Genomic DNA, 24,805 nt, shown 5'->3' with positions numbered 1-24,805 from the left:
TCTCTCTCTCTCTCTCTCTCTCTCTCTCTCTCTCTCTCTCTTATTTTATTATTTTTTTCATACGGGAACATGTAATTCAATAAGTCGAACAGTATTTCAAACACGTCAGTTTTGAAAATCAGAAGAATACTCTCCTACATATTCACCACAAAATTTTACTTTTGTGTTATATATGTTTGTTCGATCACGGTTTTTTTTTTTCGCAAAGTTGTACAGACTAGGAAAGCATTCATATTCTTGGTCTTACTGAATTATAATTTAAAGCACCATTAGATCCGATACTGGAATCTATATTTTGTGAGATATATTTTAAATCAATCTTTAAGAGAGTCAAGAACTTGTGCTAACAATGAAAGAAAAGCGGGGAAAAATGTTCTTAAAAGCATACTATATATGAAATTGTGCCTAATAATTTTACGTGTATTTTGATTACTCGATAATAACGTTATTATATATGCGCGTATCTGTTTATTTAACAATTTTTTTTTTTTTTTTTTTTTTTTTGCAATTATATCGAACATACGATACGAAGACGAAATATGTTGTAAGATAATGCAAACTCGTAATTAAACAAGCGATTAATCGTGTTGATCGATTATAATATTTATCTTGACTCTTTTGAAAGACTGATATTCGTGTGAAATAAAGGTAATAAATCTCAAGTAGCAGTTGGGTGATAAAAAAAAAAAGAAAAAAAATTGCTAAATGCAATGCTATGCGTATAGACTGAAGGAATGAAAAATATATATATTTGTTTTGTTCTATAGTTAAAACTGAGTAATGAGTAATTTTAACATTAACGTTACGTCATAATACATACGTCATTGTACATGAAATTCGAATCTTCGAAAACCGTAGAATATATATATATACACGTATACACGTATACACGTATACACGTACATGTATTTTTCTTTGGAACGTACGAGGATCGACAATGTACAAAACGATCATAGTAACTTTGTTCTTTACCATCTTGCGGGTATTCCCTCATGTCTGACGCATAGATAGTAGTATATCCAAGTGAAGTTCCTATACCTCATCTTGGAGAAGGAAATACCATTGATGTGAAAAACAAATTTGTGAGGGGCACAACGTAAAAGTGCTATGATGGAAAGCGATGCGTAACATCTGGATTTGGGAATATATTATAGAGAAACCCTTGTGACCATCCTGAAAGGGTTTTAATCATTTTTAAATATGTACGATTCGTTTCGTATTTAATGAAGGGAATAATGAAAATCGTTACCTTCCCTCAAATTACATTCAATGCATTGGTTTCGATTCAACGAGCTGCTAGACGCTATAAAATAAAAAAGCGTTATATACATTTCACAATAGAGGAAGAACATTATATTTGATCTCAAGTAAACATCAGAAAAATATTTTGTAGTTTCACGCGGCTCGTTTTATAATGTTGGAACAACATCTCCAACGTTCCGTGCAGAAATTATTAAAAAAACAAGAAAGGATGAAAGACAAAAAAAAAAAAAAGAAAAAGAAAAAAAAAGATAGTAAGAAAAATTCACAAAAACAGAAAAAAGTACCGTCGATATTCTATTTGTGACAATTATCGTAACTTATTTCCAAAATCTTGTTTTTACTTCTTTATAATAGTATCCGAACGTTAAACTAATAACTCGACGACGGTACGTAGAAATGCATATTTTTCAAAATTATACAGTATTTTTTTCGTATTTGTGAACAGTTCGAAAAATCTTTTGTGACGCGTTTAAATTGGTTTATCCTTTGAAAAAAAAAAAAAAAGAAAAAAAATGAAAAAGAAAAGAAAAAAAAATTCGAAATAAGAATTCTGTTTGTAAATGCAACTGGAACAATATTATACATTTGTTTTATAATGTATTATATAGGAATACTACGTACACTTTCTAAGATCTTATGATTTTACAAAAGCAATAAATGGCATACATTATAAAACAAATGTATGATATTGTTCCAGTTGCATAAATTAAAAGACTAAAAGAAAAAAAATCACAAAAAAAAAAAAAGAAAAATTATAAGAAAAAATCGTATGATCTCTGCATGATCGTATGTGTTGGTCGAATGTTTTTTGTATCTGAAATTTTTAAGCATTTCTGTAACTTGAAAATCCCCCTCCCTCTCTCTGTTATGTTGTTATGTACGTTCGATGATATTATGCAAATTATGCGAAAGCAAAATCAAAGAAAAAGCAAAAAGGAGAAATTATTCCAGGAACGTAAATTGTTTATTTCTCAATTGTAAAGATAGATTTTGTGTCTGAATTATGAAAAGAACCTTTTTTATTTGTTTTTTATTTCTCCAAAGCACAGATTCGATTTGATGAAAAAGAAAAAAAGAAATAATAAAATTAAAACGCATGTCAATTTGTTTTCAAAAGGAACAAAATAGCAAAGAAAATTTGGTCCTTAATAAAATTTCCGGTTCAATATACTATGTATGTTTCTTTTCAATTTATCCTATATTTTAAAAAAATCCATCATTGACGATTTACTATATATATATATATATATATATACATCTTTCTAAATAATTTACAAATTTTTTCATTATTATAAATATCTGATTTTTTATTTTAAAAATTAAATTTCACTATCGAATTGATCATTTTTATTTATTTCAGTTTATATATTTTCTTCTTTTAAAAAATTTAAAAATGTATCATAAATAATTTTTTAAATTAATCATAAAATTAAGAAAAATTCTTTTTTGATTTTGGCATATCGTTCGAATATTATCATAAATATAAACAATTATTTTATACGAATACAAAACGAATAATTAAAAAATGATCACATGTCGAGCTCAAGTGATAATTTATTCGACGAATTCAAGTGAAAAGCTGTTAGATCACGATTGATCGTAGCCATTTTACAATTATTTTTGAAATTAATTTTTTTATGAAAAAGATTCAGATAAATGATATTTCATCCCTCAGTAAATTTTGAATGTTTAATTAAAACATATTTGAAACTTGAAAAAAAAGCAGTAAACGATAAAATTTATAATTTAAAAAAATTGTGAATAAAATTTTAATAGGAAAAGTTATTCACATATTTTCATATCTCGTTTTTTGCATTTTTAGTATTTTTTTACTGAGCCTTTTATTTTAATAATGCTTGTCATTTTACGTGTCCCTCGATCGGTCATGGTCGAATGAAATAGACGGCGGAAATATAATTCCTGGTTAGAAACTACAAATATTGGCACAATCGTACAAATACAATCCCAACTTTGTAATTACATTCATCTATCCATATAGTATAGTATAATCGCGAATTTCAGTTACAGATCGACGCGACAATAAACGAAGGTACACAACCGTATGATTTACCAATTACTCTTTAGGCTATATATATATCACTTCGACTAAGAATTCTTCTCGTCACGTACGCCAGTAACATATGTGAAATATTACAATAGCACGACACAGGTGTTGCACAGAACTATTTACTAACCATCTGAAATAATATGACAGTCGAAATCAATTCAAAAATCATCTTTTAACTAATTTATTATTATTCTTAACTAATTTACCGACGAATGATAAAATGATCGATTTCTTGTACAGAATTTTCAATCAGCATATTTTCTTGATTCTAATATTTTATGAATTTCGTAAAATATATAAATTTTTCATATCTCATATATTTTACTCAAATTAACAATTAATATTATAACAAGATTAATAATTATCTACGATAAACTTTCACTCTTCGATCGTATTTACACGATCCAGCCACGCGTCGTAAATCTACGAAACAATCGCGTTAACGCGCATAGTACACGTGTGTCGTGGTATACGGGGAAAGGGGTCGCTTGAAAAATGCGGTGAGCCAGCCAAATCCTGATAGAGCCAGCAGTGATTCGACGAACTCCCTCGGCAGAAATCCAACCATTTGAACGTCCTTCGTCTCGATGTTCTTTCTTTTGTTCCCTAGCTTCGATCCGTTTCAGAGTAGTCTCTGTGGGGAATTGAGAGAAAGATGAGAGACGAAAGCACAGTTTGGGATAAGAATTATACTACCGGCTTGTTGGCGCACTCTGAACGAGCGCTATTGATTTCAAGTAATCGCTTAAATAGCGTCAGTGGCCTGTGCAACGGTCTACCATCGAGTAAACGACATAGACAAGCGTAACCCACGTTCGTCGAAACCGTTCGTTTTTGACACCATCAAGTTTCATCTTATCGTTAATCTTTCTACTTTCTTCTTTACTCTCTACTTTTTTATTCGCTATCTATATCCTGACCGATTTGTTAACATTGTAAATCGATAAGACACCTAGGCGGATCTCACACGAGAAGAAGTCTGGAAGGTGATATATAGACTCATAGTACAAGATCGAAAGACACATAGTTAAATTCTGGATATATCGGATGAGCATCGAACATCTTTATAGAAGGATTCTTTGAAGTTTCGCGTCCATTAAGAGTGCATTACGCGAGAACGTATGAGCGGAAAGACACGTGCACTTGTCGCCTCGGACGATCAATTAACCTTAAAAGGTCCTTTAGGGAAAATTCGTCGGCGTATATACGTATGTATATATGTATGGTATATAATGGGTGGCAGCGTCCTTCGTCATTCTCCATCGTAATGTCACTTTTACTTCTCGTTGTAGGCAGATTTAGCATCCTCCCCCTGTCCTCAATCTCTCCGACTTCTTCGAGCGGACCTAACTTTCCTCCACGGAAGGAATACCTTCATTTTCCGTGTAATTTCCACGAGAGATGACAGAAAAGGAAGGAGATCCTATAGATCCCGTGGTGAAGATACGACGATAGCACCGAGGCGAGAACAGTGTACGCAAATTTTTCGAGAATGTAAACGCGAAGAATCGCGTGGACGGAAGTAAAAAAAGAAAGAAAAAAAAAGGATGGGAAGAGATAAAAGAAGAATGATTTTTCTAAGGCTATGTGTAGCTGGAAAACGACACCGAGAAGAGAGACAACGTCTGTGGCGGTTGATGGTAGCCGATAGACGATACCGTAACCACTGTTGCCGGTCTTTTCTCTTTCTCTGCTGCTCCCTCTGTATTATTCTCTGCTCTTCTCCCTCCTGGCAAGCTAGCCGTAATCTGGCAGTGCATTTAACCACTTTGTGAAATAGCCGTATATCTCGCCACTGTGACGTAGCATTCGATACGTCGAAAAGGATGGTCGGTGGGTTGAAGGTAGCACGAGGGGGAAAAAGAGAAGAAGAAAGAAGAAAGAGAGACGTACGAGTTGGGTGGGAGGTGAGGTCAGGAGACTCGGTAGGAAAACGTGGAATAGATTGGCGAAAGAGGAGCCACGGCGCGGCGTGGCGCGGCAGTCAGGAGTAGCTAGTGGCTAGTAGGTGCGCGCGCCCGTACACCCTGTATACCCTATTTAGAGGAGGTGGAAGGCGTCAAGGTGGGGGTCGTTTCGATGGTGGGGGAATAGAAACGATCCCTACTACGCACTATAGTCGGTTCTAGCCGGTTGGGAGAGCGCGCACAAGAGTTGTGTCTGTAAGGGAGTGGCGGGGGGGTTCCAGGGGTGACTGGATAGAAGAGGTGGAGGGATTGGATGGAGGGGGTGAAGGATGCTGGTGGATGAGACTGGAGGAGAGGAAAGGCGCCGTAAGGGGTGCTCGGAATCACGGTGGTAGTGTGTACACCTTGTGTATATAGTCTAGCCAGAGTGGAAGAAGGGTGCGCCCTACTTCGCGTCGGCGTTTTCCCTCCTGGCAGTGTGCAACGACGTGCCGAAAGAAGGACAGAGAGAAAGCGAGCAGAGGCTATCTCTTCGGTTCGGTGCCGGGCTTTTCATAGTCTCTCATTTCACGACGAGCGTCCGTGGTATCGGTTCGAGTGTTTTGCGCGTTTCGATGAATATCGGGGGTGAAAAAAAGTAGGGAAAAAGGGAAAAAAAGGAAGGAAGAAAGAAGGAAAAAAAAAGAGAGAAGCGACTACGAAAAACAGATATCGAGGGATACGAACTAGGGAAGATCGCCTGGCACGGACAACGCCTCGGATACAAAGTAGTGCGAGTACGAGAGAGAGAGAGAGAGCTCTCCTGTCTGTTTCGCGAGGATATTCCGGTGGTTCGCGTGATATGCAATACATGGAAGGTGGTGGTGCGAAGTACCGTATCGTCGAGAGTGTTATTACCATTATTGGTTTTGATCACGGTGGTGAATCGTAGAGGTAGTTCTCGTCAACTTCACGGGAAGTGCACGTTGATCGACGCGTTTACGTAAGAACGACGGACGCTCGTGGTGTATGCTTACTCGTACGTGCTCATATGTATCTCAATGTGCGCGCGCGCGTGTGTGACAAGTACCGACAAATACGGGAAGAGCAACCAGGAAAGAAGATAGTTTTCGTCAATTCCTGAGTTTACTGAAAATAATTCGGCAATTAATATCGACCATCGTGAATTTGAAAGAAAGAGATTGTCATCGCCAAAACGATCGTCGTCTCGACGAATCAAGAGGATTCACGAATGGACGAGCCGAGACCGTTTAATCCCGACCCTCTCATTTGCATAATTAGACGTGCTGTACTGCAACAGCCACACGGAGAGAAGGGTTCCTATAAACTTCGGCGTAAGGGCTGAATTGATGATCATTGTTATTCGACGATAGGTCGACGGAAGGAATCGAACGTATCGCTGAGAAAAAACGAAAAAGGGATAATTGGGGGGGGGATAAACGTGTCTCGTCACCACGAAATACATACGCTCGAAAAACGAAGAAAAAAAAAAAAAAAAAAATGGACATAAGCTCGTCCACGAAGAATATTCTCGGACGAGCGAAAATGTATCTCGCTTATTGAGGCTAGGCGTCCTCGAAGAAGATAATCGGGGAGGATAGCGTGTGTCGTAACCAGGACCAGCATTCGACAATAATAAACGCGTTCGTCATGAAAATCTTGATATTCTTTCTTTACGTGACAACGTTGCTGGGCATTGTGACCAGCGACAAGTGCGCCGTCGAGTGTTCTTGCAAGTGGAAGAGCGGGAAGCGCACAGTCGAGTGTGTAAATCGTGCCCTGACTAGCATACCGGAGTGGGTCGATCCGGAGACGCAAGTGTTGGACACAAGCGGCAACGACATTCGGACTCTACCGAGCAACATCTTCGTACGTGTACGCTTGACGAATCTACAGCGTCTCTACCTACGCGAGTGCCGTATCGACCGAATCGATAGCGAGGCACTGGCGGGCCTTACGAATCTGGTTGAACTCGATTTAAGCCATAATCTCTTAACCGTAGTCCCTACTGCCAGTTTCTTGGATACTCCGTTCCTCAGGGACCTTGTACTCTCCTATAATCCCCTCAAGAGGGTTCACTCGCACGCGTTGAAGAGTACACCGAATTTGGTCAAGTTAGATTTGTCCCACACGCAACTGGTTGAAATCGAGGCGAAAGGATTTCGTGGCTTGGAGTTGCTGGAAAGTTTAAAGTTAAACAACAATCAATTATCGATCCTTCATCCGGGTACCTTCGAGCCATTGAATAAACTCACCAGTATAGAACTACATGACAATCCGTGGATTTGTGATTGTCATTTACGCGAAATGAAAATGTGGCTGGTGAAGCACAATTTACCTACCCTTCAAGCGCCCCTTTGTCGTGGGCCGAAACAGTTAATGAATAGAACTTTTACCGATTTGGGTATCGATGATTTCGCTTGTCGACCAATCCTCTTGATAGCCAGCCGCTACGCCGAGGCGACGATAGGTGAAAATGCCAGTATTGTGTGTAGAGTTAGCGCGATACCGCCTGCAAAAGTGAAATGGTATTGGAATGGACGATTATTGACCAACCATTCAGCATTTAGTAGTTACCAGAAGATCTTGATCTTTGAAGATGGCCAGTTCCGGAAAATAAGTACTCTGGTTTTGACAAACGCCCAGGAAGCGGATTCTAGCGAGTTCTATTGTGTAGCGGAGAATCGTGCCGGTACCGTCGAGGCGAATTTCACTCTTCACGTATCTTTGAGAACTGCCGGTATGTCTACCCTTGGTTCCGGTCATATAGCCGGTATATCCGCCGCCTTGGTAGTGCTAATTCTCTTCATTCTCCTCGTCATTCTCGTGTTGTTCGTTCGTTTTCGAAGAATGCCACTGAAGGACGTGAAATCAGCTGTACCCGCAGAAGGTGTATCGGGCGATAGTACAGCTGGAAATAACGAGAATCCTTCGTCAGCGACATCCACCACTCATAGAAAACACGAGGAGATCGAGACGACGTCGTTCGGGGTGGAATCGAAGCCACCGCCGGTGTCCTTAACCCTGAGCTACGTTCAAAGACCTCAGGCAGCGATGTTACAAACGGAGAATGAGTATGGTTCAATTGGCCGTTTCGATGATCAGAGCCAACAGCCATCTGTGATGGTTGCGCCGGGTGCTTGTTTCTCATCTACCACGTCGCTAATGCCGATCGACAATCCCGATCTTATCAGGGACACGCGACGTGGCTCGGCAGAAGATATCACTCCGTACGGTGGGGCGGACTATAGTCGTATGGAAGTGGTGGACGATGCAAAGATCCTTTACTCGAGTTGTATGTGGGAAGCGAGGGATACGTGCAGAACAACGGTTCCGATGAGCACGTACCCTTCGAAGGAAACCTTGGCTGTAGTTGCGCCTATGGTCGAGCAATTCCCGCCTGGCGCGAAGCAAATAAGAGTATGGCAGAAAGGGGTTCCGGTTTTACCGCCTGTGTCAGCGTTAAAACGTGTCCTCGGATCAACGCGTAGCTCCCCCGACGAGGGTTATCAAGAAGGGACTGGAACTGATGTCTAGGTACCGCTGCTTCATTACTGTGACGCCCGGCACCGTTACCTGGAGCTTCGTAGACGCCACCAGGACGACACTGACTGCTGAGAGAGACGTCCTGTCCAGTGCCGGACGAGCGGTAGTGAAATGAAACAAAAAAAATTCATGATTTATTTAATTATTGAAACTCCGTCGCGATGGACACGGACGTCGACCTGTCACGTGAATTGCGTATACATATAATATATACACATACCACTCGTACATACGTATATAGAACGAGAGAATGATCGATGAAACGGTTGAGATGTTCCGTGGATATACATATGTGTATAGAAAGGGTGGGAGGTACGAAAATGGGAAGTCGTTCCGTCGACCCAATGGAAACGAACGTCCACTTGTCGTGAGATTTACATATAGTGGTCGATGAAATAGTTGAAGGTGTCGTCGTGACTAATGCACGGAACACATAAAACGAAGAATCTGTCGAGGATTCGATCGATAAAATCGCCATCTGCCAATTCTCGAGAAATAACGCCGTTCTCGACGATCCGAGGACTTCGTTTCCAAACGTTTCGCGTTTTGTGTGTTCGACGTTTAGTACGAAGGATAATAATACACGGAACGATCAATTCGATCTGGCAAAAAATATCGTTTTGATGGTCTTGCAGCACAATGTTGACGGGTAATATAATTTCTATAAGAACAATTTAAGATACGCGATGAGAGAGCAAAAAAAAAAAAAAGAAATTATGAAAAATGAAATAAAGAAAAATAAGAATTGTTTAAGAATATGGTATAAACTTACCGTTTCTTAAAATAATGAATACGAGAAGACTGCAGTGCATGTTCCGAAGAATGTGTAGATAGAGACTGATGTGAGAGAATTTCTATTTCCGTGTGTTTGGCTACCGTGTATATACTACGCACGTGGATTTTCTAGTCAATTTCGAAGATGTAATTAGAGGTTAGGTGATTTGGATATGGTGCGAGCACGATGACAATACGAAATCGAGAATACGGCTGATGTGCTGTTACGTATCATGTATCATCACAGTGTCCAGAAAATTAATTCGAGTTTTTGTCGCGCACTTAACGATTCAACGATCAGATCAGATTTTAATTTAATATTAACGGTACGTACGAATTAAGAACATATTACGTTTTGTCGTTTGAAATAAGATTGAGTATCGAATCGATCGATTTGATCCGGAATAACGAACGGAAACGCGACATACGAGAGAGTCGATATTGTCACATCGGATAGTTATTGATGTTCGTGTTCGAGGACGAAAATTCACGGAAACGATAGAGCGTGAAATATGACGTCGGGTACACCTCTGGATCGGTCGTTGCAATTCTCTTGACGATAAATTAATTTATTTTGTCGCGTGTTAGAAACCGTTTAAAATATATTCGCGTAACGACATTGTCTCTTTCGATATCGATTTATCGAGTTCTTAAAAACATTAATATGTCGATGGTAATATCGTGTATACATCGATATATCGAAATTGTTAATGCTTCAACATTACATATCGTCTATCACATATCGAATATATAGTTTGTTGGACAATTTAATCAAAGATTTAAACAAATAAGAAAAAAAAATAGTGAGAAAAAAATCACAATTGCCAGAATGTATCCGTCGTCGTTCGATCTCTGTCTGTTTTTTTGTATTACTCGGAGCCAATAGAATCAATTACATAAGACTGTATAGTAAGCATAGGAAGCCCGTAAGCCAATTGCAAGCGAATATAAACTATTGCTCAAACACTGAAACGAGGGGCTTGCGATTGGTTGACCGGCTCATGCCTCGCGTTAGTGTCTTACGTAAGTGAGTCTGTGTGTGTTGATCTAGGCACTTTGGCGGTAAGCGGTAAGCCAAAACGCCAATTGCGAATATCGGTCAGTTATCAACCTGTGTCTGTGTTATGTCCTGTGTGTTTCACGTGTGTATGAATTGGCCCAAGTAGTTCGTACATGCTTGAGAGCCTTGTGCCTGAATATACGTATGAACATATGTGATAATATGATCATGTATACATGTGAATATATGAGTGTATGAGTGTAACAGTGTATACGTGTGCTCGCGTGCGACGGAGAGATCGAGGGTGAGATAGTGTATTGCGATACAGTGCTTGTAATTGCTACCGATTGGTTTATCGCATATCGTTCAGATCGGCTGCTTTTCTCTGTTCAATGATTCTGGAATCGTTCAACATATCCGTGATGAGGTAAAAAAAACAAAGTAAAAAAAAAAACCGAGGAAAAAAATACCATGTCAAATACACCGGTTCTATCGAATCACATATTTTACGTGGATCGATAATACGTGGTACAGGCTGGAGAACACGACAGAACACGTTTCTAGTGGTCATTTTATTCGTCGACGAACGAGCCCACGGGTTTATTGGTTGTTTCCCGACCGGTATCTCGGCCAAATCACGGTAATCGCGGTGAAAACACGTGACAACCGAGGCACGAGAACGCGTTCAATGAAATTCATTAGGATGATTTTTTTTTATTCCGATCGAATTTAACTTTATTCGCTACAATTCGTAACGAAGATAATACGCGTAGAATATGCTCGAATGAAATTTAAAATTAGGAAACTAGAGAATTTATGTTGCATAGTTTTCCATAACGCGAAAGTTACTGTCACAAGACAATTAGCTATCTTTTTTCTTAGAAAATAACATCCAGAATAATTTACGCATATCATGGTTTAAATGAATTAGAAACTATGTTTAATTTTATATTCGTTGTTTTTGAAATATGTTCTTTAATTATTTTGTTCCTATTCGTGTTCTATAATATCGTTTGAGATGTTAAATTTATTCTTTGTTTGATTTACTATAAATAAATAATTGATTTATACGATATTATATAATGCCATTTAGCTATGATATATAGAAATGTCAATTATTTTATCGTTCAGAAAATTTTTGCGACAGAATCACGTCACTGCGTCATTTAAAGACTAAGTCTATGCATCGAAAATATGAAGTATGAAAGAATGATATTTATTGAAGATTGTTTTCTTTTTTTCATTCTTTTTCACTAATATGAAACGCGATTTTTTTTTATCAATTTTTGGATATAAATCTGGATAAAATCAAAATATCCTTTGCTTTTATATTTTATTAAATAAGTAAATAATTAATATTTTTCTTGATATATTAATATGATAATTAAAGTTAAAATTTATTATTACAATTATAAAAATATAAAAAAGTTTGTTTATAAAATAATGAATTATAATGAACAATCAAATTATTCACTCTCAGAACCTCTTTAATTCTATCATACGATTTAATAATTTACTAAAAAATCGTATATCATCTAAATACGTATTACAATATATCGTACCATATTAATGAAATCATATAGTAACACATATGTTTTATTTCTAATTATATATCACTATAGCGATTATATTATTAGTGTTTTATAATTTTATTAATTTTAATATTTTTCCTATTCTAACAATCTATTGTTAACGCGATTGAATACCAAAGTTAATTATTTGTAAAGTAACAAAACGTAAATCGATAACGATAAATATAATAAATTATTAAATCAGATTTGACATAAAATAGATTGATTATAAAATAATAAAGATAATAAAAAAGGCCGAATCATGATATATATTTTAAAACGTAAATCTCACACGAAATGAAAATGACACGGTTCATTAATGCCTTAGTGATAATGACGTCATGAATTTGAAAAGTCGAAGCGCGCTCGAGTTTTCATCACAGTACATCCGGTGTAAATATATATGGTACATATTTCGATCCACATGACGAATAGAAAAGTATTTGTCGTCATTCTTTTTCATATATTATACCAACGATATCAATAGGAATTTTTTTTGTTTTTTGCATGGAATTATGCTTTGACTATAATCTGCACTAGTTACGAATGAAAGAATGAATGAGTAAAATAAACAAAAAAAAGTGAAAAAAAATATAAAGAAAAATTAAAAACAATAGGATTGCATATAAAACAGACTTTCTCGGAAAAATACAAATCAAAATTTTCTTTCTTTTTCTGTATCTGTATATATTTTTTTTCATTTTTTTTTTTTTTTAGATAGTAAAAATCTCAAACACAATAGCGTGGTCACAGTGGAAGGTTAATGAACATTTACAATATAACTCTCTTGATGTTACTATCTACGATATTACGATCCATATCATTTGAGCGCCACAAAAGCTTACAAGCTGGCATGTCTAACAATGAATCGTAGCGGAAAGATATCGTGAACAATTACTTGAAGCTTTATATTCCCTGAGGGGATTAAGGGAGATATTGCCTCTTCATAAGATGGTGTTGAAATACGTTGTTTTAATTTTTTGTGATCGACAAGAATATCTGTGTCTGTGTCTCTTCGCACATTTTAAAGATCAATATATCAATAAAATATCATTCAATATTAAGTTCCTAGTAGCACATATATGTATAAAAATAGCACTGCCATCTACATTAATAATATTATTCAATATTATATCTCGAAATTTAAAAAAATATCAAATAGTAAAAGATATAGTGAAATATATTTTTTACAAGTTTGACACATTGATTTTTTAAAACTGATCTAAAGATATTTATTATATCGTTATTATATTTTTTATTTGATTTGTATAATTATAGTTGTGGAGTATAATTAAAGTTGTGGAATTTTTTTTAGATCAATTTCGATTCTTTTATGATTTTTTCGATTCTTCGGAAAAGGAACAATTTTTTTATGAAAAATTTTTGTAAAGAAGTTTTTAGATTAACCATGTTCCATATTACTTGATTTACGCATTTCTTTTGCTGTTCGTCCATTGATATAAATATTTTATCTTGATTTTAAAATTATCTGATACATTATTTTTTTCTTATATTTTAAATTAATTTAAAATATAAATTATAGTGAATGTATTATTATTATTAGCTAGAAAAAATTGAAGTTACAGGACATTTTATTTCTTGATATTCATTTCATATATACAATTTATTTAATCTTGGAATATTGAGAAAAATTAAAATATTTACCAATTAAATGAAATTATAATGTGATTCATATTTAAAACATGATGTTAAAAGTTAAAATATCAGATAATTGTTTTATTAAATTGAATTTCTTTTTATTCGCAACATAAGTAGTTCATTGAGCGAAGTAGTTTATTCTTTAATATCATAATAATATTCACGCCTTGTTTAAGAGTAATTGAAGCAATATCTTTCTTGGAACAATAAAAAGTAAATCTTGATATTTTATATGAGAAAACCATATTTCTTTCCACTTCCAAGAGTTACCTTATCGTTGCAGTTTTCAATGAAATCTTTTTATGATAAATGTATTTAAATGTATTTTTTACTTAATAAGTATATATAACTTGAAAATAAAATCATTTCCAATTATAGAAATAATACAAAATCTTTAGCATTAATAAGTAACATTTTAATGCAAATATTGTTTCTAAAAATTAAAAAAAAAATTTCATTATTAATTTTACCAATATACTTTTAAATTTTCATTACTAATATAAATTATAAATTAAATGTTTATACATTTATAAAAAAATCCTTTTTATTATTGCAATATCAATTATTTATTATCAATTTTTATTTCATTAAAATAAAACAATTATTATAATTCGTATTCACGTTACGTTCAATTCGTATGAGAAAGTAGTTCATCCTAAGAAAGATGCGTCACGACTGACTCAATTTTGATATCGACTACTTGATTTGCGTTTAAATGTCTTCTTCGTTTATCGAGCAAATATTTAACCATAATCCAATCCGTTAATGTAATTTCACGTGGGCAAGTTCCTAGTACTTTCTTATAAATTTGCAACGACCACAAAGAGTACACAAAGAGTACATTAACCTTTTATTGTATTAATTCAAGCGCATTGAAAATTGATTGCAAATCGCATAATTTCGTTTACTTCGGTACTTTTATTTTCTCAACAGGAAACAATTTGTCTTTTGATCTATATTTTTAAATGCAATAATGTTACGATGTATATGAATTTGTAGAAAAGCATATCAAATTGTTTTATATCGATATTAACTCAAAAAGTTTGAACAAATTGTTACTGTTCAACTTCGTAGAAATTCGATTTCGTTCTCTCTTATTTTAATTTCATTTTCTCCTTTTTACATGCACATGACGCCGAGAAAATGCATTTAAACATTTAAATAATACTTTTTCGATTGTATTAAATATTAATATAATAGTTATATGTAGTTTTTCATGAACAATATATTTGGAAATTAATGATATTTGGATATTAATAGCCTAAATATTTTATATACAAATATGTAATTAATGAGGAATTTATAATTACATTAAATAAATAAAATAAATAATGCATATATTTTTTAACGAATATGAATTTTACAAAATTATTAATTATAAAATTATTCAGACAATATTTAAATTAAAAGGTAAATACTGACTTGATATTATAATAAACCATTAAAAAATATTTTATCGTGTATTTCTTAGGATTACTATCCCTATTTACTTTTTTATAAAAAATATTTTGTACATTTAAACAAATTATTTCAAATTATTTCTATTTTATTATATTTTCAGAAGAAATATTCAATGAGTTTTCATTTAATATTTGTAACAATCACATTTAATTGTATATTATATATGATTATTTTGATATCTAAATCTTTAGTGAATAGAGAAAACTATTGCATATATATATTCATAAAGATTTTTACAAGATATACGTACATAAATAAATTTCAAAGTAGAAACCAAACTGGCATTGAAATAGCAATACAAACTAATTAGACAAAGTAATTAAGCAAATCTTTATATATCAAATAGTTTGCAATACCGACTTATCTTGCTGATGACTTATCTTTTTTTGAGTTTTATTCATCTCTTTCTTCGAGCAAGATTTAATTCAGGCGTAATAAATTCAATAAATTTAATTAGCAAGCGTTTCGTGTCTCGGCTGATATTGCAAATTCATATCGTTAGATCGCTCGTATACGATATATTGTTAATATGTCCATAATCCATTCTCACGAATAAACATTGCAATATTAAAAATCACGCAAAAATATCGTTTATTTTTATGCTATTATGCTATTAGCACACTGCAATTAAAATATAGTACGATATAAAAAACATATGTAATATAAATGATATTTTTAAGAATTAAACAATAATAATCATTGGTAAAAATTATAATTAAGCATCTTTAGATTTATTCCATTATGAAGTATAGTACAATAGTATAGGTTATATTTCTCCAGACCATACCACGTGACGTAAGGAAAGAATCGAAGTTAAAATCGAAGAATATTCACACAATTTAACGTTTTTGAGCTATCGAGAAATAAATATAACCCATCTAAAGTTCAATAATTTGCAGAGTTTCTTTTTTACTTTTTGCTTCTCTCTTTTATTTATTTTTTTCTTTTATTAAAAAATTTGATGTAGATTTTTATTATTTCACGGAATAATAATTTTATTGACAGCTTGATTTTCGTTGCTAATATTTTCTTAAAAAGAAATTTTTTCATTTTGGCGATTGTGTAATCTTTCATATTATGACGTTTTTTCATAGGTTATGTTATTTGATAATAAAATTTCCTACATAATTATATGATTTTTATATATGTACATAGGTATTTGAAATTAATAGTACCTATGTATTGGAATTATCTAAAAGAAATTATATTTTTTTATTAAAAAAATTTTCATCAAATTATATTTCATTGATTGCAAACTGAATTGAAAACTGAGAGTATTATAATATGAATTTCGTGTGTGTATATGCGTGAATGCTAGTATATGTGATTTTTATTGAACGAAACAAGAAAAAAATAAATTTATTTTTTGGTGTTCCATAGATTTTACATATGGGTATATTATATAGAATGAATTGTGTGGATATACATAGATGGATGTATAGAGGAAAACTAAAAAAATATAACAATAAAGAATACATCGATAACATTGCCGCTATGAAAGTAATGTATGACCGTAACGTATGATAATACTGTCACGCACATTTAACGATTCTAGGAGTATTCTTAATATGTTTCGAAGCTGTTTGTTAAACACTTCTGATAAGCGTGTTAAATTAACCAAGCTTTGTCTTTCTGTTTGATTTCGTGCAAGTCATCAAACACGCACGATATGTACTGCCATCTCGAGAGTATTTATATAACTCTCCTATATAATTTTTTTTATTTTTCATTCGTGAAATTTATTTGTAAATGTTAGTAACTATTCAAGTGTTCGATATATGATTATCAGTGAAAACTATTAATATTGATTTAAAATATAAAAATGCAATATCATAATTTCATTCCGTTTATAATGCGTCGATTTCTGAAAAAGAATTATCGTGTGCAAATGAATATGTTTTGGTCGATTAAATCGATTTTTAATGTAATATAATTTTCATATAATTATTTTACTAAGACAATAAGAAGTGTGAATAATTGTGTAATGTATTTAATTCCGTGTTAAAACTATTCTCTTTATTCTTATCGTTTAATTGACTGTCTTGTGAAAAAGTAAGGTTAAGCTTCTCATTATTAATATATATTGCCTAATAATTTCAACGAACATCTTAAACAATTTATAAAGAATTGTCTATTGTACTGCCATGTGATGTTCTTGTTATAATATATTTTTAAAAAATTAAAAATTGTTAAAAATTAGACATTTTATTTCTTTAACATTGAAAAGGAAAAATCACACTTCGCGAAATTTCGTGACTGACATCTTGCATTTTATTTTTAAAATTTAATTCATTTTTAATTTTTTTTTTTGAAATTACCAGTAGTTCAAATTGATGCATATCATATATGACATGCATATCGAATATATCATTCGTGGGTTAAAAAAAAGCAGTTCAAAGGATAATTCCCTTGATAATTTTTGAAGTCCAATTTATAAAAGTGGAAGAAAAGTATTATAAAATAAATAAAAGTATGTAAAGTATATGCGTGTGTGTTTTGTTGTGTGTGTATTTGTGTATGTGTATATTCGCGCGCGAGCACCTCGTAACAGGGACACGGAATATCCTACTTTGTAAATGTTTCAAGTGAACTCAGACAAGAAAAGCCGTGAGAAGAAGAGTGTGTGAGTGAGAAAAAAAATGAGAGCGAAGAGAGAAAAATAAAGAGTGGAAAAACCAGTTTTAAGGGATGTTAACGATGTACAAATGTGTAATTTAGTGTCGCAAGAGAAATCCGTCTACGGCGCGGTAACATGATAGCAGAAAATACTAAACAGAACAAACAAAAAAAATATTACTTTTATTTTATGAGAGAGAAACAAGAAGAACGCGCATACAGGTGAACCTTTAGAGAACCTAGGCGTACCTATATTTCCATGATTACACATTTTTTGAACATATATATGAATAAATAGAAAAGAGAGATTACGTACTATGAGCGAAAGAAAGAGACGTGAAGAAGGTGAAGACCCTCTCACACACTCACACATAAATCATGTGCTATGACCGACAGTTGTCGAAATAAAATTCTTTTCGATCAAAAAGATCTTCTCGTGTATATTTTATTTACCTAGATTTTTATGAGTGTTTATTTTTATTTTTTTTGTTGTGCAAATTGAATATTGAAAATGCTTATTATATTGATTGAATATATCAATGAATAATTAAATTATTTAATATATATGCATTCATGCACAAAAATTAAAAAAAAATTTTTTTTAAATTAGAATTTGAATCATAACATGAATAATAATTGTGAAATAATTAATTAAATAATTAATCTCTTTTTATTTTCATTATTCATATTTCAACTATATATCACAACTATATTTCAACTATATTTTACATAGATATGAACAAAATATTTGTTTTAGACATTTTAATCAATATCACGATTGTCTAAGTTTTATATTTATTATAATATTTAAAATTTTTTTTGTTTTAAGTAATTCATATTTGTTTATATTGTCAGAATAATATTATCAGATATATTCATAATCGTAACAGCATCAATGTACATAGAAAATTTTTTATTTAACAACAATAGAAAAACATATTTTACAATCTAATTCAATATATATTTATTATTCATTTAAAGCGAAGTTGAACAAAAAGTCAAAAGAAATACGAAACAACAATGAATATGTTAAAATTTTAATAAGTTTTAATACAATTAATTTAACTTTCAAGAAAACTTAAAAAATATTTTAAGAACAAGTGTATTGAATTTATAAATAAGAAATAATATTTATAATATCAATTTTTTAAATTACAATAACAAAGAATTTAATAATAAAAAGCAAAGAATTCAATAACTAATGTGAATGTTTGACAAAGGGATTTCGATATTTTTGTGGAAATGATAATCGATCAGAGAATCGAACTGTACATTTTGCTATCTTCACAAGGTTGATCCACATAAATTCATATATATGTATCTAGGTGGCGCGGAGAAAAGTAATGTGTTTTTAAAACGACAAACGTAGACTTATGATGAAGAAACATCCTTCATTATTATAAGTGACATTTTATTAGTGAGAAAAGAAATCGGTTGATGTCAGATCGATCAATGACATTGTGTGTAAGTGAGAAATTACGATGAATCTTGAATGTTTCGGGGCAGATAGCTGAATAAAAATTTAATTTTCAGGTATCTAATTTTCTGTCGACATATCTTGTATCATCTTGTATGTAACGTAAGTTGCGTACGCCTCCATTATTCGCAGTTAAATGTTCGTTTCTTTCAAATATAATAGGTATGTTTGAATTTTTTACTTAAACGATTAATTAAAATATTCATTATTTGAGTAAAAATTTATAATTTTTATTTGTATAAAATTCAAAAAAAAGTTTTTCATTGTTTGATAAGATAAATTTTTTTTCATTTAATGTATATATTTTTTTGAAATAGAAAATTCACGCTTTAATACGATTAAAATTTAAATGTTCACTGTTTGAGAGAAACTCTTCAGTAAAGCTTTATAATTATTTTAGTTCTCGTTTCTACGAAACTCTCAGAGTTTCAAAAATTTTTGTTGTTTCTTAATAAGTTCGTTTTTTTTTTTTTTTTTTTTTTTTTCATTTTCGAGGCTGATATTACTGGAAGGAAACGTTCAGAGTTTTCTTTAACTTTTTCAACTTCTTTCTTCTAAGTTAATATTACGTGTGATTTTGTCCACAGCATAAGTGAACAGAAATTCACGAAGAATAAAGCTAGAAAATTATAATATTGCTCAAAGAATAAAATATGAGATAATTTCTATTATTTTTTTTTTTTTTTAAATATAAGTTTTATTTTAGTTTCTCGAAATAAAGGAAGATGGAACAAAATATGTATTGAAACATTACATATTTTTATATTATATATTATAACTATAAAATTATAATATTATAAATTAAGAACGTTGTAACGACGAAGAAGGATAAATTACGTATATTGATATATTACGTAATTTTTAGAAAAAAGATCATGTAAAGTAAGAAGCAAACTACTGATAAAAGAAAAGAAAAATGTAATTTGAACGAAATAATAAAAATGCACATTGACATTTTTATTATTAGAGTAAGTAGGAAAATTCTGTTTGTATTACTGTAATACTAATTCAACAAAACGTGATGCTATAATTCTTTATCAAATAATATAAATATCTTTTGTTTTATAAAAAATAATAATATTTCAAATAACTTCAAAATTATAATTATTATTTTAAATCTAATAGTTGATATCATTTTTTTAATACGAATAATTTCGATTCAAAATAGTTTGAATCTCATTGTACAATTTTCCATTTGCTATTCTATAATAAACATTGATATTTACATCAACATATCAGATTTAATTTTTCTCAACGATAGCTATAGATTTTTACATTTTCATATCTATGTGAAGACATTTTTATGTCATATCTAACTGTTCTTCGATATCAACTATATTTCTCAAAGCAATGAAATCAAAAGTATATATAAAAGGAAAAATATTTTCTTTTAATAAAAGAAATATTTTTCTTTCAATATTCTTTGAATATATAATGGAAAATCTATACATATATTAAAAACACTTGAGTATTGTACAAAAATATTAGGTTATAAAGAAAATAATATACAATATTTTCACTATATATTATTATTTTGATATATGAAAAATATTATATTTGATTCAAATTATGATTTAACAATCAATTTTGAATAAAAATATGAAACTTGCTATTACAATAAACTTTTAAATATTTAAAGATTGAAAGCTTAAATACAAATGATAAAAAATAAATATCAAAATAAAACAATAAGATCATATATGAATGTAATATAATTTTCTAGAGCCAGTTTTTCGCTGAAATTAATATCTCTCGGTCATCAACATGAATTCGTTTCCACGGAGAAGTCATCGATGTGTCGTCCTGATAGAAACATCTGATTGAAATCTGTTATCCTGTTGAAATCGCAAGAGGAGGTGCGGCGAGGAGGGAAGGGTGAGTTCCAAAATTTCATAATAGACAATCGTATTGTATATCACGACAATATCAAATGATTGGTATCATTCTATTTATTCGGCTATGATTCTATTTTTAGGAACGAAACAAAAAAAAAGAAAAAGGAAAAATACCAAGAGAAAGAAAGGAAAGAATAAAAAAGAAATTAGTAATATCTGAACGAAGTTTTCAATTCCAGGAAATTTTTTATCTTCATTCGAAATGTTAAATTTACCGAGATGGACGTGACTTGAAGTATTATTCAAATATACAGTTTAATCATAGTTCAAAATTATGGATTCGCATCAATTGTTTTCGAGGAAGATATTTCATATCCGATCGTTTAGATTTACGTATGTGTAGATGGAATGATAAGTTGAATCGATTCTATATTATTAATCGAGGACACTAATTCTAGCGTACACGAAAGTATTTTCCACGAAAAGACTTGTTTTGTTATTGTAATGATTTGAAATTTCTAAAGTTAATATTAAATTACGATAATTTTTATTATTTTTTACATTTCTTCTTTTTTTTAATTTTCTCAGTTCGTTTTCTTCTTTTTTTTTTTTTTTTTTTTTTTCTCTAATTCTTTAATACATATTTTTCTTTTATTACAATTTCTCTAACATATAGACTATTTAATTTACTATCGTTAAAGAACTTTTTATTGGTCATTTGCCACTTGTGAACTTCTTCTTCTATTATTAATTACTTAAACTTTATTAGTTAAGTTTTGATTGTTCAAACTTAGTTTAATGAATGTAGATTTTATAGAATTTATACATGAAATTGTTAAGGCAGGAAGAAAAATTTTACATTATATTTTAAATACTTAAAATTTTTAATAGTGTATGTCCATTCGTTTTGATAGATTGTTTGCTAGATAGAACACATTCAATTGATCGATTAGATAGGAATGAAAGTATCACATTGATTGCTTTCCCTTTATTAAAAATTCTTTTTCATTGCAGACTGCAATTGAGAGAGAGTTTGATATTTAACTATTGATTTTACATTAGATTTATGGCTATCCATGTTTGAATCTAGTGTTTGAAATTTTTTTCTTTTTTTATTTGTATAAAAATACTCTTTTATCAGTATAATAGTATCTGTATCAAATAAATCTCTAATTGATTTTAGAGAGATATATTCTGACATATAGTGTGAAAATTTATAGCAAGTTTTTTTATATAATTTAATAAATTTTTTTATATAATTTATAATATATGTAACTATAGGAATATAGGATTTTTAAAAAATTGCTTTTCCTTATTTTTCTTACAAATCTTATTTTGAAATATAGATATGTTATCAGATATGAAGATATTATTAATAATTATTATTTAAGATTGATATTTATATTTTTACTCAACTATATCTTGCTCTATTCTATATCTGCTTTTTTTTCTTTTTTTTTTTTTTTTTGAGTTTCTAGTTGAGAAAGATACTCAGAAATAAAGAAGTAATTTCAAGAAAGTGAGATAATGGCTAAATTGAAAAATGGAAAGCTGTGCAAATACAGGAACTTGAATTAATTAACTGTCTCAAAATAAAGCACAGATTTCGCTTTTAATATTTTTAAAAATAATTTTCTTAAGAGTTTGGCAAGAATAACAATTATTATTAATTATATTTCTACTTTTGCATTACTCTTCTATACCTGTTACTTCTTTTATAACACTTTGTTCGTGTCTCGTGTTAAAAAAGACTAGGATAAGAAAATACAATTTCAAAGAGAAAGTGCAAAGTAATGGGTAAATTGAGAAATGGAAAAACGCGCAAATACACAGGCTTTAGGTTAAATAACTGCAAGAAACTTGTTCAATGTTATACGAACATTTAGAAGAAGAAAGGGGGGAACAATAACCGTTTCGAAAGAAGGAAAGAAAGAGGTCTGAAAAAAGAAATGCGAAGCAAGGAAGAAAGTGGTGTAAAACAAACTGTGAACATATTGTCTAAAAGGAGCTCGCTATTCGCAGAAGAAAGAGCTATTGTGCGCATAGTGAAGAAGAAAATTCTCATACAGTCGGCTGCTAATGCAACGTCAAAGATTCGACCGAGTGCGGGAAAACGATTTTTGAAAAAAAAATCTTTCGAAATGGTGAAAAATTGAAACTATCGAAACTGTTTTTTCGTTGTTTACGAGATCTTGCGAGAGAAACTGAATTCACGGCGAGCAACATCGGTTGGAATCGGTTGGTCAGAGATAAAAAAAAAAAAAAAAAAAACACGAAGAGGAAGAAAGCGAAAAGAGGGAAACGAATGGAAGAAGAAACGAACAGAGAAAGACTGTCGGAGAAAAAACATATTCATTTCCGTATAATGTTTCCAGTTTTAACCAAGTGGGGCGCAATATCTGGCGACAGAAGAAAATTTAATAGCGTTTTTATTTTATCTCGCGAAGGGCGTGGAAATCAGGGACAACTTTCTTGCTGAAAGAAAATTTCAACTCATAATTAAGCGCGGCGAAAGTTTCATTAAGCCCGTGAAGATTTATGACGGCAAATGATGTCGGTAATTTACCCATCGCGGGGGTAAAAATCATAAATTAACACACGCGTGTATGTATGGACAGTTTGAAAGATAATCTCAGATCGGGTCTGGATATTTGACTCTTCTCTGTTAATTTCGCCCGTCCCATTGGGATAATCGTTTAAAATCCTCGGTTAATGGACGGATGTAACCGTGCGAGAACGTCTGGAAATTCTGTCCCAATTTCTATGACGTTAACTTAGGAGAACGTTTATGGGGTTATACTCGAGCGTAAATCGGGAAAAATTTAGGTTCCACGGAGGGCTGGTTTAATTAAATATTTAAGGAATGAATGGGGCAGGGACAAAAATGAATTTAAATTCTTAGAAACTGAGATGTATTAAAACTTGAAACTAGTTTCGAATAGTTAGAACTAGTTTCGACTAGTTTTGATTAGTTAATAGTTGACTCTTTAAAAATAATTTTGTCTAGATTAAAACTAATTTGAACTAGTTAATATTAGTTCGAACTAGATAAAATTAATTTTGAATTAATACTGTATTTCATTAAATATTTTAGAAAAGAATGAACAAAAATTAAATTCTAACTGTTGTTAAAATTGTTAAACAAAAAATTTAACGTTGTTTAATTCAATTTTTCGATATAACTTTATTTAACTTTAAAGTAGATTGAAAAATTCAATTAAATAAATTTGACAATTTCAACTCTCGAAAACTCTTGAACAATCTGAAAATTGAAACATGTTTGAAGTCATCTCTTAAATAAGAAATGCCCTACTTCTATTAACATGCATATATGTTAAATATATATATATATATTTAGATCATACTACCTTGCGAATTACTCTCCCGGTAACATTCACTTCGATGTCTCGCGACATCAATAAGTGTAACAAGATAACTACACATCCTCCAGACATTTCTCTAACTTGCGACGATTAAATTACTCCCTAAGCGTGTGTATCTCCCCCCGATATTCCAACTATTATTATTCATTTGGCTCTAGAGTATAAAAAAGAAAGTAAATCTCGGTTCGTCTCATCATCGAGAGAAATGTCGACGAGAAAAAAAACAAGGGCTCGTTTAAAGCCTC

At 31.5% G+C, this 24,805-nt stretch overlaps 1 protein-coding gene across 1 annotated transcript; it reads left to right on the top strand.

The window, feature by feature from the left end:
- The first annotated feature begins 6,692 nt into the window (after window positions 1-6,692).
- Window positions 6,693-10,309, top strand: LOC122711679 (leucine-rich repeat-containing protein 4-like). The gene has a single exon (XM_043930686.1). It carries the CDS (start codon window positions 6,889-6,891, stop codon window positions 8,773-8,775), a length of 1,887 nt encoding a protein of 628 aa, XP_043786621.1. The 5' UTR covers window positions 6,693-6,888; the 3' UTR covers window positions 8,776-10,309.
- The last annotated feature ends 14,496 nt before the right edge of the window (window positions 10,310-24,805 follow it).

Source organism: Apis laboriosa, unplaced genomic scaffold (assembly GCF_014066325.1).
Source record: "Apis laboriosa isolate Shangri-la unplaced genomic scaffold, ASM1406632v1 scaffold112_cov148, whole genome shotgun sequence".
In the NCBI taxonomy this organism is placed as follows: domain Eukaryota; kingdom Metazoa; phylum Arthropoda; class Insecta; order Hymenoptera; family Apidae; genus Apis; species Apis laboriosa.
The sequence above is the reverse complement of the archived record's forward strand: the minus strand, read 5'-3'. Positions and strand labels throughout refer to the sequence as shown.

Coding starts and splice junctions, on each gene's coding strand:
- LOC122711679 (XM_043930686.1), top strand. CDS start 6,889: ATGAAAATCTTGATATTCTTTCTTTACGTGACAACGTTGCTGGGCATT.